Source organism: Zalophus californianus, chromosome 4 (assembly GCF_009762305.2).
Source record: "Zalophus californianus isolate mZalCal1 chromosome 4, mZalCal1.pri.v2, whole genome shotgun sequence".
Taxonomy (NCBI): Eukaryota; Metazoa; Chordata; class Mammalia; order Carnivora; family Otariidae; genus Zalophus; species Zalophus californianus.
Window position 1 is genome coordinate 34,652,731 of NC_045598.1, and position 15,879 is coordinate 34,668,609.

The 15,879-nt window shown below is 55.0% G+C and overlaps 2 protein-coding genes across 18 annotated transcripts in view; one reads left to right on the plus strand and one right to left on the minus strand.

Moving 5' to 3' along the window:
* Positions 1-691: 691 nt before the first annotated feature.
* On the plus strand, positions 692-9,309 carry DMAP1 (DNA methyltransferase 1 associated protein 1). 5 transcript variants are annotated; one of them, XM_027612452.1, is made up of 11 exons: positions 692-781; positions 963-1,108; positions 1,664-1,755; positions 2,016-2,211; positions 7,187-7,348; positions 7,455-7,622; positions 7,842-8,027; positions 8,134-8,205; positions 8,500-8,572; positions 8,713-9,008; positions 9,198-9,309. In XM_027612452.1, the coding sequence occupies exons 2-11, from the start codon at positions 1,004-1,006 to the stop codon at positions 9,255-9,257; spliced, it is 1,410 nt and encodes a 469-aa protein (XP_027468253.1). In that variant the 5' UTR covers positions 692-781; positions 963-1,003; the 3' UTR covers positions 9,258-9,309. The 5 variants fall into 5 exon arrangements, with proteins under 5 accessions (XP_027468253.1, XP_027468277.1, XP_027468267.1 ...); XM_027612476.1 differs by having other exon boundaries at positions 7,190-7,348; XM_027612466.1 differs by having other exon boundaries at positions 720-781; positions 999-1,108.
* Positions 9,310-9,720: 411 nt separating this feature from the next.
* ERI3 (ERI1 exoribonuclease family member 3) overlaps positions 9,721-15,879 on the minus strand; it is a 124,939-nt gene continuing 118,780 nt past the window's right edge. For 10 of the 13 annotated variants that reach the window (XM_027612578.1, XM_027612556.1, XM_027612586.1 and 7 more), the window contains one exon: positions 9,721-10,252. In XM_027612578.1, the coding sequence (XP_027468379.1) occupies positions 10,170-10,252 (83 nt within the window). In that variant the 3' untranslated portion in view covers positions 9,721-10,169. The remainder of the gene's footprint in view (positions 10,253-15,879) is intronic. The other 3 variants (XR_003523188.1, XR_003523183.1, XM_027612535.1) reach the window with 2 other exon arrangements.

Sequence of the window (15,879 nt, forward strand, 5' to 3'; positions counted from 1 at the left end):
AGGACCTCCTGTTCTAGACGTCTCTCTCTCCAGGAGATTAGTAAATTTCTTCCTTTAAGAGAGACTTCTAGCTGCTCCCTGCTTGGGGCTGTGTTCTTGGGCCTGTTTGTAACCCACACTAGTGCAGTTAGCTCCCGGTTTAGTTTAGTTCCAGGAAGCCGGCTCCAGGAAAGCCCCATGGGAGGGGAGCTCCATCAGTGGAGGTGCAAGTGAAGGTCCAGACCTCACTCCATCTTGGCAGGCATCCTGGGATGTTCCACCTTGACTAGTTTCTCTCTTCATCTCCGACGCTTAGCACAGTGCCTGGTACACACAGCATTTAATGAACAGGGGCCATTAATACCACTAATTTATTTAATAAAAAAATTAAACGTGCTAGGCAATTTGCTAATGTTTTGCATGGATTATCGGTACCTCATTTAAGCAGGTGCCATTACAATTTCCATTTTACAAATGAAACGGGTTCAGAGGAATTAAGCGACTTCAAGGTCATAAAGCTCTGCGCTGTTCTTATTGCCCGAGATGCAACAGAGTAATGTAGAGGGAAAATGCCAGAAAGCAGGCAGCACCCGAACACGGGCAAGCCCGTGGGAGCCAAGCCCGCGACGGGATCACCACAGTCAGCCGCTTTCGCACTGGGTTGCCCTCCGGATCCATTTCCGCTCAGCACAGACCGGAAGTGTTCCTGACGGCCGCGTTTCGAGTGCGCACGACCGGAAGTTTCTGTCCGCGGCTTTGCGGGGGTAGCGGAGCGGTGGCTCCGGCAGTCGGGGGAATCCAGGTGCCGAGGCGCTGGGGCTTAGGTGGCAGTTCGGGCCGTTAGGGAGACCCAAACGGTGGGACACAGGCGGAACCCCCGACCCGCCCCGGACTACCCTCCTCCTAGCGGCCCGCCTCTTCACCCCGCCTCTCTTGGGGCTGAAGTGGCTCCGCCCCCTGGCCTAAGGCTGGTCCCTTCTCAGGCACTGACCCTTGACCTCGGGGCGCTCCCCCATCAGGCGCGATGGCTACAGGCGCGGATGTGCGGGACATTCTAGAACTCGGAGGTCCAGAGGGGGATGCAGCTTCCGGGACCATCAGCAAGAAGGACATTATCAACCCGGACAAGGTAGCAGGGGCGCCTGAGAGCCTTGGGTACTAGGAGTGAAGTGGTGGGGAGCAGTGACAACGGGGGGAGGGAATGGGGGTTGGTGCTGCGCTTCTGAGGAGATGGGCGGTGAAAGGTGTGACATAACGGGTTAGAGAGTTATGTGTTACCTTGACGAGATGGGTTGGAGGTGGTGGGACACCCATGGGAAATGGTGGGGACCAAGAAAGTGTGATACTCATAAGAGATGAGAGTGCTGAAAGAGTGAGACACTTGTAGGATATGGGGGGCGGGGTGGCACCAAGTCAGTGTGACATTCTGAGAGACGGTGGAAAAGTATCTACTCTCACAGGTCGGGGTTCTACCCAGGTGAGGTGGGGCTGGGGAGGGGAGTGACCTGCCCCAACTAGGGGTGCCCCTATGAGTGGGCCTTCTCGGTGTGTCGTTATGTGTCGGGTGTGTATGTGTGTCACTATACCTGTAGGTGCTGTTTTGTTCAGGGATTGAGCTGGGCTCGAGAATTTTCAGGGAAGGGAGTCTAGGCTGTGGTTCTTACCCTGTGGTTTCCCTTCGCAGAAAAAGTCCAAGAAATCCTCCGAGACACTGACCTTCAAGAGGCCTGAGGGCATGCACCGAGAGGTCTATGCACTGCTCTACTCTGACAAGAAGCAAGTATTAGAATCCCAGGCCCCCCAGGTTCTGGTTGCCTGACCAGTCTGCATGTCCCTATCTCCTGCTTTTCTGTGCCCGCTCTCCCCCTTCCGCCCTCCCCAGGTGGGGTTCCTGCTTACTCAGGAGGATGCAGGAGGAGCTCAGACCTCTCGTTCCAGGATGTGACTTTCTTGCTCTAGGGCAGATCAGCCTGGGCCCAAAGGCTGTCTACACACCTCTGACTCTAACCTCCCATCTCTCCAAACCCTACTGCCAGGGATGCACCCCCACTGCTACCCAGTGACACTGGCCAAGGCTACCGCACAGTGAAAGCCAAGTTGGGCTCTAAGAAGGTGCGGCCCTGGAAGTGGATGCCATTCACCAACCCAGCCCGCAAGGACGGAGCTATGTTCTTCCACTGGCGACGGGCGGCTGAGGAGGGCAAGGACTACCCCTTTGCCAGGTTCAACAAGGTGAGCCATCACCATTTGGACATAGGCCAAGGTCTCTGCGCTCCTCTGGGAGCTCTCGGCCTCCTGGGGTTGGCCCCAGAGGCACGGTCAGTCTTTGTGTCAGCCACAGTCACCCACTCAGTCCGCATGGCAAAGACGTGCAGGGTGAGATTTCGTGCGTCTCTTCGGCCCGTGGGATCCTGTCCTTTCCTGGGCCTGGTCTGGTCTTTGGTGGCTTCTCTTGGTCCTTCAGATGTTGCTGTTCCTCAGAGCTGTGTCCTTGTCTCTCTGTACTTTCTCCCTAGTGTGTCTCATTTTCTCTGTGGCCTCAGTTACCTGCTCTATGCCAGTGACCCCACTTAATATCTCCAGTCCAGAGCAATATCCAGTCATTTACTTAATGTCGCTCCGTGAAGGCCCCACAGGAATTTCAAATAGGTACCCTTGAGCAGAACTCATCCATTCCCTCTCTTCCTCACCCGTATCAGTGAAGGGCACCACCGTCCACCCAGCTACCCAAATCAGAAACTTGAGAATCATCCTTGACTTCACTTCTCCTGTAGTCTCTAATTACTTCAGCCAACAACAGGACAAAGAAGGTGGGGAAAGATAGATAACAAACATGTAAGCAAATAAATTGGATTCTTTCAGATAAGAGCCGTCAGTAAAATGAAACCAGGATATGAATGGAATATGAAATGAGTTAAAGAGTGAACTTGTAAGCATAGGGGAGGCCTAATTTAGATAATGTGGTTAGGGTGGGCCTCTCTGAGAAGGTGGCATTTGAACTAAATCTCAGCGATAAATCTCATCGAGTTCTGCTGATTCTGTTTCCATAATAAACCACGTCTGCCTTTGTTCTTTTTTTTTAAAGATTATTTATTTATTTATTTATTTATTTATTTATTTATTTATTTATTTGGGAGAGCGAGAATGAGAGACGGAGAGAGAGCACATGAGAGGGGGGAGGGTCAGAGGGAGAAGCAGACTCCCCGCTGAGCAGGGAGCCCGACGCGGGACTCGATCCCGGGGCTCCAGGATCATGACCTGAGCCGAAGGCAGTCGCTCAACCAACTGAGGCACCCAGGCGCCCTGCCTTTGTTCTTCATTCCCTGTGCTGGCACCCTAGTCCGAGCTGAATCATCTCTAGTCTAGGTTACCGAGGCTCAGGGAGAGCCGGGCCTTACCCACGCTCCCCCAGCCAGTGAGAAGCAGAGCTGGGCTAGGCTAGGATTTCCTAGGCTGTTGTTCAAGCCATTATACGATATGGTGTCACAGTCCCTGCAGCCCGGAGTAGCCTAGACTTGGAGGCTGAAAACACTGGGGCCTGATCCCACGACTTCAAGTCCCGACTTTTCCCCCCTCAGCCCTGTGTAGCCAACTGTCCCTGCACAGCTCTGCCTGGATGTCTCACAGGCTTCTCGGACTGAGCGCATCCGGGTGTGACGCATCATTCTCCCCCACCCCAGACAGACCTGGTTTTCCTCCATCTCAGCACCATCCTCAGACCCCCTCAGGTCCAGCAGAGGGAGAGGCTGGAGGTGTAGGATTGAAAAGGGACAACCAAGAGGTGAGGTGCTGAGGCGATGGGAGGGAAGGTTGGATGAGACAATTTGAGAAGATGAAAGAATGTTCATTTTGTATTTGGTAAATGCTGCTTCATGCCAAGTCAAGCCCTAGGCATTGAGAACAAAAAAATGCACCAGAAACAATATCTGCCTGCAAGAAACTCTCCATATTGTTGGGGAGGGAGTGGGGAGAGCCACAGGCAGTTAGTTTGGTAGGATACAAGCTGTTCTGGGAGGACCTGAAGGTCATGGAAGCTTCCTGGAGCAGTTAGGGCTGGAGTTGTGTCCTAAAGGATGTCACCAGGCGATGTTAGAAAATGAGTGTAGTGACTTTCTCAAGCAGAGGGGCCAGCAGGAGCAAAGGCAGAGATAGAAAACCAGTCCCATGTATGGCACGCTGCAGGCACTTCCCTCCTGATGAAGCCTAAAGCTCGGGGTAGGACATGGTGGAAGGTGAGGCCTGAGAGGTCAGCAAGGCCAGATCAGGCAGGGCTTGGCAACCAGGCTCAGGAATCTGGGCTTGGCCCTCATATCCTTGGGTAGCGACAGAGAGATTTTTAAATAGAGTACTGTCAGAATCCAGTTCGAGTCTTAAAAAGATCATGGTGACTACAGGTGGAGAATGAAGTCGGAGTAAGGTGAACTAATGATCTTCCCTCCAGTACTGCTGGTTCCTGGGGCCCCACTCTTAGTCTGTGACTCCCCAGCCGCTCTCTTGCTCAAGCCCAAGACACAGGGGTCACCTGTGACGGCGTCTTCCTTCACCCCTCATGTCCAGGTGCCAAGTCCTGTGGTTTTAACCCAAAGTTACGTCTGTGCCCTGTTCTCTACCTTCCACTGGTGCTGTTTTAGTTCCGGCCTCCTCCCTTCTCCCCTGGATTGTTTCCAAAACGTGCCAGCTGGCCTCCCAGGCTCTTGTTTCCCCCCATCTGTCCTTACTGCTGCCGGGGTGGTCTTTATAAAAGAGAATCATGATCATTTCTCTCTTCTCTTTCAAAGTAACCTTACTGTCTCCTGTCACCTCTTCCCTGACCAACCCTTATCCCCGGGCTGGATCAGGTGTCACTCATTATACCCTTCGGTATACCTTTGGCATCATACTCGCCACACTGGACTAAATTGTTTTTTCAGCTGGACTGTGAGCTCTGAGAAGGTAAGGCCACTGTCTGTCTTATGCAGCACTGTGTTCCCAGCATAGGTCTGGCAGGCTCAGCATAAATCCATGAATGAATGAATGTCTCCCTCACTTGACTGTGAGCTCCTTGAGAGCAGGACTGGCTACACAGTTCCTGAGCTTTTTTTTTTTTTTTTTTTAATTAAATGGAATTGAAATACATGGCAGGGATACCTAACCAAGCCTGGGAAACCAGAGTGACTTCCTAGAGGAGCTAATGCCTATAAGAGATCAAAAGGATGAGAAATTATCTATTAGAAGAAGGAATGTGGGAGTGGGAATGCACTTCAGGCTGAGGGGGAGAGCCTGGCGTGTTCCCGACACTGCTAGTCATTTGTTTGGAACTTCGGGTGCATGAGGGACAGTGGCTGCAGAGAGGGGAGGTCATCCACCCATCGTTGGTTGATTCTGTAACTATTCATTGATACTTAAGAGTGTGCCTGGTCCTGTGCTGACCTGTGCTTTTGAGGAGTTTGTGAATTAGCTAGAAGGCACTTTTAGTGTAGTAGAGAACTTCTGAGGGTTTTAGGAAGAGATGTTTGGGTGACATGATCAGATAATTATTCTAGAACAGTGCTTCTCAAATTATCTGTGATGAAGGACCTTAAAAAAATATTTCCAATCCATCAGAGAGTGATAGTAAGGTTATAAAAAAAGACCAAATACAAGTCTGTGTTTGTTTTAAAGATTTTATTTACTTATTTGAGAGAGAGGGAGCACAAGTGGGGGGCGTGTAGGGGGAGAGGGAGAAGCAGACTCCCCACTGAGCACAGACCCCCCCCCCGACACAGGGTTCAATCCCAGGACCCCGAGATCACAACCTGAACCACCCAGGCGCCGCCCCCCCCGTTTCTTCATATTCGACTCAGTAGCATGTGATTTCGGTGAAACTATCATACTCTCTCCTACTTTTCCAATTGCCTACTCTCACTTTCCATACTTACGTAGACCACTGGTACCAGTTTGCAAACAGCACTGGTCTGCAGGCTGTCCTTTAGGTAGCACTGGTCAGATCACATCTTGGCTGCGGATGGAGAATTGCTTGGAGGAGGATCAAATGGACGCAGAGAGGCAGGTGGGGAGGCTGTTTCTCTGATGCAGGCAGTGGTGGTGGTGGTCTGGATTGCGATGTGGCAGGTGGAGATAAGAGATCTGGGGGTAAAAGCCACAGCTTTGTGGAAGGGGAGGGGTCAGAGGTAAAGGTAGAAGTTAAAGATGCTTTCTAGTCTTCTGGCTTGGGCACCTGTGTTGGCCAATGGTGACACTGAGAACCGAACTGGAAGATCTAGAAGTTTGAGGGAGGGTGACGAGCTCAGTACTGAACACTCGCATATATTTCTGTTGAGGTATAATCAACATATAGTATTCTGTTAGTTTAGTTTCAGGTGTACAACATGATTCATATTTGTTGTATATTGCAAATGATCACCACTATTTGTCACCTGAACATATTAAGTTGGAGGTATATGTATATGTGGGACCTCCAGTAGGAGAGGTCTAAGAGGCAGCTGGACATAGGGTCTTGAGAGCAGGTTTAGAGTCAATGTGGTTGGCCTTTGATAGAGAAAAGGGACTTCCCCAGTCCAGCCTAACGCTGACTCCTTCCTGGGGTCTCTGACAGGCCCAGCTGGTGGTGGTGTGTTTTGTCCATGAGGAAGGTCTGGGGTTTGGGGCGTGGCAGAGGGGAGGCAGGGACGTGTGTAGGGGTGCACGTACTGGGAGTAGGATTCAGTCCCCTTTACTCTGTAGAGAGAAGGGACCTTGGCCCGCTCTGGGGAGCTGCAAGTCTCGTTGTCACCACTGGGTGGCAGGAGTGCTTCAGACAAGGGTTCCATGGACTCGGGCCTCTCTCCAGTATTTAGCCATCTGCTCTACTCCAGAGTTAACCTCTGGACTCCACGGAAGCACTTACATGTGAGCCCCTCATCTTAACCCTGGGGACAGGGGCATGCATCTTGTTACTGCGGCTCTGGAGCTGAAGGCATGGTCAGGTCGCTCCTGGACCGGATCCAGAGGCAGGCTGCGGTCCCAGAGCCTGCTGGGGTCCTCTGGGCACGCAGTGTGTTTCCTCACGTGGAAGCATCATTTCCGGGCCGCCCTGTGCGGGGCCCCAGGCGGAGGGTTTGCTTTGGTCCAGCCTCGGGATGGGCGGTCCACGGTGGGCGGGGGGGGGGGGGAGGGCTGTGATCACGGGGGCCGGAGCCCGCTGGCCATGCCTTGATGCGCCGCGCCCGCGCTCTGCCCCCCGCACCAGCAGACTGTGCAGGTCCCCGTGTACTCAGAGCAGGAGTACCAGCTGTACCTGCACGACGACGCCTGGACCAAGGCAGAGACGGACCATCTCTTTGACCTCAGCCGCCGCTTTGACTTACGGTTTGTAGTTATCCATGACCGCTACGACCACCAGCAGTTCAAGGTGAGCCGGTGTCCTGCATTGGCACGCGTGCCCCCTGCCTTCACGCGACCCCTGCCCTGTGCCTTTGGGCACTCACCCTCCGCTCCCGCCGTGTCTTTATCCTCAGAAGCGTTCCGTGGAAGACTTGAAGGAGCGGTACTACCATATCTGTGCCAAGCTTGCCAACGTGCGCGCTGTGCCAGGCACGGACCTCAAGATACCGGTGTTTGATGCTGGGCACGAGCGACGGCGGAAGGAGCAGCTGGAGCGTCTCTACAACCGGACCCCAGAGCAGGTCAGCGCTGCAGCCCTTGGCTTCCATCCGGCCTGCTCTCAGTTCCCCCGCCGCCGGTTCCCCTGCCTCCCCACCTCGTCCTTCCTCATGAGCCACTCTCCCTGCTCCACACCCCTTCCCCTCCCTCGTGGTCCCTCGGGGCGGCCCCGCACCCCCCTCCCCCGCTCTGCACTGCCCCCTGCCGTGCACGCACGGCTTGGCATCCTCTCGCTCTCCCAGGTCGCGGAGGAGGAGTATCTGCTGCAGGAGCTGCGCAAGATCGAGGCCCGGAAGAAGGAGAGGGAGAAGCGCAGCCAGGACCTGCAGAAGCTGATAACAGCGGCGGACACCACCGCAGAGCAGCGGCGCACGGAGCGCAAAGCCCCCAAGAAGAAGCTACCCCAGAAAAAGGAGGCGGAGAAGCCGGTGCGGAGACCGAGTCAGCCCAGCCCAGGGTGCAGGGCTCCGAGAGCACCCAGAGCTGGCGGGGTGCTGGGACTGACCCTGGGCCCTCCCGCTGCCTCTCCCCCAGGCTGTTCCTGAGACTGCAGGCATCAAGTTCCCGGACTTCAAGTCTGCCGGCGTCACCCTGCGGAGCCAGCGGGTACGTGTCACCTCCATCGCTGTGCTGGGGCCCCAGGCTCCCTGCAGCCTGCGTGCGGCAGCTGGGGCACCGGAGCACTGGGAGGGGGTGCCACGTGCTGCAGAGAGGGAGGTCTCGGGGATGTGGCTGGGCTGGGGTCCAGGCTCTTGCTCTGTTCCACTTGCTGGTTATTTCTTTTTCGGACGTAGAGCTATCTCCAGGGGGTTCACTTCTCTCCCACTCCCCCTTGCCTTTGGTCCCCCTCACCCTTAACCACTTGTCGGGGAGAGGGCTTAGCAGCCTGGGTCATTGCAGATGAAGCTGCCAAGCTCTGTGGGACAGAAGAAGATCAAGGCCCTGGAGCAGATGCTGCTGGAGCTTGGTGTGGGTGAGTGGGGACTGGGCCCGCAGGAGCTACCCACCCGCGGCTGCCCATCAAGGCTGGGCTCGGGGTGGGGGGGGCACTTCCTGTCGCTGGCCTTCCCGCACACCCTGGTTCCGCCCGTGCCCTCCACCCACTGCCTGCAGAGCTGAGCCCAACGCCCACGGAGGAGCTGGTGCACATGTTCAACGAGCTGCGGAGTGACCTGGTGCTGCTCTACGAGCTCAAGCAGGCCTGTGCCAACTGCGAGTATGAGCTCCAGATGCTGCGGCACCGGCACGAGGCCCTGGCTAGGGCCGGCGTGCTCGGGGGCCCCGCCACACCAGCATCCGGCCCGGCCCCAGCCTCTGCTGAGCCAGCAGTACCTGAACCTGGTCTCGGTCCCGACCCCACCAAGGACACCATCATTGATGTGGTGGGCGCGCCCCTCACGCCCAATTCGGTAAGAGCCTGGAACCGGCCCCGCTCCCTCTCGTGCCGGCAGTGGGAGTGGTTACTCTGCTGGGTTCTGGGACTGAGGGTAGGACTGGGTGGTCAGTGGGCATTACCTGCCCTGAGTGTGAAACACATGCACCAAGCCCGAGTAGAGCTTTGGGGGCCACTGACTCCAGTGCCTTCTGTGTCTTCTCAGAGGAAGCGACGGGAGTCAGCCTCCAGTTCCTCTTCTGTGAAGAAAGCCAAGAAGCCATGAGAGGCCACACGGGGTGTGGGTGCTGCTGTGTAAATAGAGCTGCTGAGTTGGACTGGGCTGCTTCCTTTTCCTTCCCACCACTTGTGAAGCCCCTGGCTGGTTGTGGGGGGTCACGTTGGAGCAGTCACCACCCCCACTCCACAGGGGTGGCGTTGGGACCTGCCTGTGGGGAGGCCCTTAGCAGCCCTCTCACCACTGCCAGTTTTGCCCAAACATCTGTACTTGGTTCTGCACTCAAGGTGGTTCACACATTGCAGTGGCCTCAGATACCAGCCACTGGAACACTGCCTCATGCTTACAGTCCCTGCGGCCCTGTGCTTATTCAGGGAGGGTCTCCCAGGTGCTCCACTGACGGCCAGCCGCACTGGTGGCCTTCAGCCTAGAGCAGCCCGGAACGCGCTCTAACCTTGTACACCTTGGACAGCATCAGGCACAGCAGCGCCTGGTCCACACACACCCAGAGTCTCGTTTCCCCGACTTTATTCAGTGGCACGTTCACAGCGGGGATGGGGGTAGACACAAGGTGGGGCCTGATCTGTCCTGGAGCCCTGGGGGCACCACACACCATGCACTACAGATGGGAGGGGGCACAGGGGGGCTTGGTGGCCCCAGCAGAAGCCTGTGTACCAGGGAAGAGGCGGTGAGTGCCTGGGTCCCCCTAGCCCAGGCCCACAATGGGAGGGGCTAATACTGGGCTGAGGTTGAGGGGTTGGGGTGGGGGGCACAAAGTGTCTGCTCCAGAGGGGCCGAGTGGCCAAGGCCTTACCCAGGGCACAAGCCCACAGGGCAGGCTGGGGGACACTCTGGATGTAGAGCTGTGCCACTCTCCCTTTTCCCCTCTGGTGAGGGAAAGGAGGGTTCTGGGCTGGGCCAAGCAGCTACCCTGTCCTGCCCCATCCCGTCCTCGGCCAATCAGAATGGCTTTGATGTCTGCTTGAAAATGAAGCCTTGATATGCAAGAGTCTTCATGATGTTGGCAATGTTCTTGCAGTCATCTGAGAAGAGAAAGAGAAGACATTTAGATGGGTCCCAGATCCTTCCCCTCTGTGCCCACAGTTGCTCTTACGTGGGTGAGGGAGGGGAGCAGGGTCAGATTCAGGAGCCACAGGCTCTAAACCAGGGGGTCCGGTGCCCTGGTGGCAGCATCTCCAGCCTCAGGTTGGGCTGGATGAGGCCGGGCCGGCAGGAAACATGGTCTCAATGCTGCTCAGTCCCATAATTCATGCTGGAAATTGGCCGGCATGTCCCACCCCGGCCCCAGCGGTGATGTATGGGCGCCGTCGCAGTAAGAAAAAGGCAGAGTAAATGTGTAATTTCTCCCTTGACGGCCCCCGGCCGCTGGGCGATCCTTCTTGTTGCCGCCGCGTGGGGACGGCCCGTCCGCCACACTCCGTCTTCCCGCCACCCGCCTTGATGTCTCCATTTCATTACTGTGCGGCCATTCATCACGCCCACGGCCAGGGTGACTTTGCCGGCACTTGAGAGGGAGAGTGTGTGTGTGTGTGTGGGGGGGTATGGCCCAGGCCATAATCGCTGGTGACAAGGCACAAGCCTTGGCACTTGGGGCCGGGGGCCTGGTCAGCCTGCTCTGGGAACCTGCTCCCCCATGTCGCCCCAGAGCAGCGGAGAGGGTCTAGGTTTGTGGACCTTTGACACCTGGGCCAGCAATCTTCTACTAGACATGCCTGTGTGCTCAGTCTAAGCCCTGCCTCTCCCCAAAACTGGTGCCAGTCAGGCTTCAGTCCTGCCTCTGGCTGTACCTAAGTGGGTCTGCTCCTGCCAGACCGTGTCAGCAGTTTCTCCAGTACTGGTCCCTGTGAGAAACTCCTGGAACCCTGGCGGCTGCAGGAGCAGGTACTCCACGCCTTCACTATCATGGACATAGGCCAGGGCTAGTTCTAACGCCACCAGCAGGAGGTGCAGCTGCCCAACACTCGTCCCTCTACAGAAAGCCAAGGACAGAAATGGCCCAAGTGCCCAGAGTTTTTTTGTTCCACTGCCCAGGACACCAGACAGCTCCCCATCCCTTCACCTGCCCCTCCTCCCACCCCTCTCCCACCTTCCATAGATGGTCCTGGGCCATAACCAGAACCTCAGCCGCTACCAGCCCTCATGGGATCGATGCTGCGATTGCGGAAGCATTATACTTCGATGTCCTAATCAGGTGTGGGGCGGTGGCAACGTCAAGGTGGGGTCAGGAGGCCTCTGCATCTGTCAAGGGCCAACCCCTTCCATTGAGCCCTCCAGCCTGCCCTTGCTAGAACCTCAGACTAGGAAACGGGGCGCAACAGAGCTAGAAAAGGGCTGTGGAAGCGGGAGTCTTGGCCAGCCCAGGTCCCGTGTCATCAGCCGGATGCAACTCTGTGAGGGCAGACAGGTCACACGGGGTCCTGTTTTGCAGACCTCAACATGAACATACCCAAGGGGAATGTGGGCATGGAAAAGTGATACCCAGACACAGGGACACCCTTTTCCTCCAGGGACTCAGGAAGCCACGAGGGCTGGTCTGAGGCAGGACAGTGGGAAGACAGATGGGTGGGTAGTCGCGGCCATGGCAACTCCAGACGTGACCCGTCCCCGTGGTTTATGGGCCGGACACGCGCCCCGCTCAGCTGAGGCCCCATCATTTGTCTCCCTTAGTGTGTACGCCTGTGCTGTGGGGGTAGAGGGTGGAGGGAGGGGGATGAGACAGGAGTGAGGCAGCTGACAGGAAGGGGAAGGGGGGCAGGAAGATCTGTGTAGGAGGGGCAGGCTGGAGATGGGGCAGGAGGGTTTATGATAGGGCCCAGAGGCTGTGATGGGACCATCAAAAAGGCTACGATAGGGTGATTTTCTTCCCAAAGAAGTCTGGCCTTGTCAGGGCACCTCCAGTCCTTCCTGTCTCCTGCACTCTGGGGACCATGGCCGCCGTGCATATTAAGAGTAAGTCCCCTCGTTATCTGCAATTACCCAGCGGCCACACACCTCATTTCTTCCAGCAGAAAAGAAAATTAGTTTTCTATTGACTTCATCTGGCTCCTCCCTCATTGCTGGACAAATCGCTCAATCTGCCTCCCCTGGCCCAAGTGAATGTGCCCAGCCCCCCCCCACCCAGGTCACCAGCCATCCCGTGGGCCAGCACTGACCTCCCACCTGTGCCCAGCCCCAGTCTGTCCTTGACCTCTCTGCACTTGACACACTGGCTGGCTTCATCCACACCCTGAGCTTCAGCAAGCCCTGAAGATCGCCATCTCCTGCCTGCACCTCTCCTGAGCTCTGGAACATCTCCTTCTGGATCCATACAAACTCAAAACATCCAGTAATGCACCAATTTCCTTCCCCACATGTCTTCACTACCCAGTGTTCTCCATCCCAGTGAACAGCACCCCAAGTGCTCCCAAAGAAGCCTGAGAATCGGGCTTGACACTTTGCCCTCTCCTTCCCCAAATCTCAAGTATCAACTGGATTTTATCTTATTCTGTTTAATCATCTCCTTCCCTTCATTCCGCCCCCCACTCCAGCGCAGACCCATCATCTCTTGCTCTTACACAGCCTATCCTCTTTCTTCTCCCTCTAATCCATTCTCTTGTAGCCCAAGTGATCACATCCTTGTCTAAGTCCTTTCAATGGCTCCCGCTGCCCTCAGGTTCAAGGCTATACTCTTTAATATGACTTAAAGGTAAAGGCCCTGTAAAAACGGGTCCCTGCTCTCTCTGGTCTCACCTCTGCCACTCTCTACCCCCAATCCCTGTGTTCCAATCTCCAGGAACCTCTGTTTTCTGAAAATGACAACGATAGACGCGTTTCTAGTCTTAACTTTGCCCACTGGCTGTGTGCTTGTGGCAAGTGCTCACGTTTTCTTTGAACTTCAGGTTCCTCCACTAGGGGTGATGAGGGACGCTACATGTGTTAACTGTGAGCACTGAGCAGGTGATACCCTTCCACACCCCATCTTTGTCGGTGCTTTAGGTTTGGAACACTTCCTCTTCTTGGAGGGAAGGCAAGGACGCTAGTTTCCCGGGTGACCCAATGGTGAGAGGGTATATCCTGCACAATCTCTGGCACAGATGACAGAGAGGCCCGCACACGGCGATGAGACAAGCCGGCATTCATTGCACAAGCTCACACTGACTACTGATCCTGTTTACTGAGGATTCTGGAGCCTACCTTGTTGTAACTGGTCCACTACAACAAAGAAAGAGAGAACCAGAATTGGGAAGACACTTGTTTCAGTTCACCAAGTCCGTGGTATGGCAGTTATGGGCTTCCAGCCCAGGCTCTTTTTCTAGCCCTTGAAACCTCATGAGCCAGTGCAACCTACTGATCAGTTTAAAAAGTCAATGGCACAGTTAGAAAATGAGGAAATGGGGCAGAGGTGAAGAGGCAAATCTGGGCCTTTTAACAGGCCAGGAGTTCAGAGAGAGCCAGCAGCAGGGTGAGGCTGGTGACAACATGGCCTCTGGGAGAGTCCTCTGCTTGAAGCCCTGGGGCCACATGGGTCAACAGCCTCCCCTTCTGGCACCTCTCACTGAGCTAATGAGGCCAGCCTGAACCCATTATGGTGTAGAGGGTAAAGGGGTGGGAGGCACCCAGCCTTGTGACCACAATGGAGGCCTCCGAGGTAGGTCTTCCTTACCTCCAAATTCTAGAAGACTAACCTGATTTTATGTTCCTGCAGGGTTATCAGCTTGTGACAAGATGACTCTCTTCTGTTTGGGGCATTAATGTTCTTAATACTGGAAATATTTTTATATTGCTAAGACCATAACGGGAAGATGTGCAGCTGCTTAAATCCCTCCGAGAGGTGAGTGGGGCTAGCACCTGACTTGGATAAGCTTGTTGACTGGGCCCAAGGGTAGTCAAATATCTGCTTGGCAAAGCTGCTAGTGGAAGGGTGGCTCAGACCACTTAGGACACCCAGTGAGGGCTGACACAGGACCATGACCTGAGGCCACTCCAGGTAGCTGCACTTGTCTGGGAACTGAACAGTAGAGGGCAGAAAGCAGGGCCTGGGCGAGGACCACCCTCAGCAGGGAAAGGGCCCAAGGAAACTCTTGGAGGACCATTTATTTGTGCACGCATTCATTCAGCAAACACACACTGACACTTCTGTGCGCTGGGTGCACACGGGCCATGCCGGGTCACAGGCCTCGCTGCAGACTGTTGCTCCCTGCCCTCAAGGAGCTCAGAGGCAGGCCCGTAAGTGGTGTGATGTGAGCAGTGCTATGGGGAAAGGTGGCAAAGAAAAGGCACCGAGAATCGGGAAAGGGCTCCCCGGAGGACAAAGCCAGGCAGAAGTCTGAGGGCACAGGGTGGAGTGGGGTGGGGTGGGGTGGGGTGGGGTGGGGGGAGCTGGCCAGCAAGCTGGGCTTGAAGTGGGGAGGTGATCCCAGCATAGTGAATAGTACTGGCACCTTGCTGGAGGGGAAACGTAGTGTGTCCAAAAACACGTTAAGTCTAGCAGGTGGTGGGGGTGATGAAGAGTAAGAGGCAGGGGAGTGGCGAGAGGCGAAGCTGGCCAGGTCAGCAGTGACTGGCCAGAGGAAACCCTGGAGACTGGATGCTAAGCTAAGGAGCTTCAGAGCTTCTTATTCTGGGAATGACAGGGAGACGCTAACATATTTGAGGAGGAACAAGACAGGAGCCTATCTGTGTTTCAAGGATTGGAGGGGTTAACCCTGAAGGCACAGACGCTGACTAGCAGACTGTACTACGGTCCAGGCCAGAAACGGTGGCCCAGAACCAGGCCAGTGGCGGCAGAGACGGAGATGGGGATGTATTGACGGTCTGGAGACGTGGACAGAGGCAAGAGATTTTAAGGAAACAGAATGTGCAAGCCTTAACGGGGGGAGATCAGGGTGTGGGTCTGTAGGGGGCTGAGTGTAGGATCTTAGTCAACTCATGGAGGTAAGACAAACCTGAGGTGGTGTAGGTTTGGGCCAGGGATGACCTTAGTGTTAATCTTGAGATTCCTATGGGACATTTAAATGTATCAGGCATTTCCTTTACAGCTTCTAGGCTTTGTATCTCACTGAAAAAGGCCTTCCCTATCCCAGTGCTATTAGAAAACTATCATATATTTTCTTCTAATACTTTTTTTTTAACTTTTTAATCTGTCTGGAATTTATTTTCATATATGGTGAGAAATAGAAGATCGAACTTTACTTTTTTTCCCTAGTGGGATAGCCATTGTCCCATCACCATTGATTGAACTGTCCACACTTTCCCCACCCTTCTGAAATGATGCCTCTATTATATATACAATTCCCATACGTGAGTCTGTTGGAGCGAGGAAAGAGAATGAATATGAAATGATCATAGAGGTGAACTGGACTGGGAGACATCAGGGGCAGCAGGGTGACACGCTGCTGACTTTACAGGGCTGCAAGGCAGTGTGGCCTAAAGGCAGACTCAGACAAACCTGAGGCCTCCTTCCTAAAAAGCTCAGCCTGGTAAGCACACTCTCTTAGTGATCTCCAGGAGCTGGTGAGGAATGGGGCCAGAGCCCATGGAGCAGGGACAGCAAAGATGGGGTGGGGAGAACAGCACTGGAAGCAGGAACCTTAGTAAAGTAGAGAGAGCAAGAACCCTGGTGTGTTGACATTCTAGAACCTCATTTTGCCACTACATCTCTCTGTTTGCA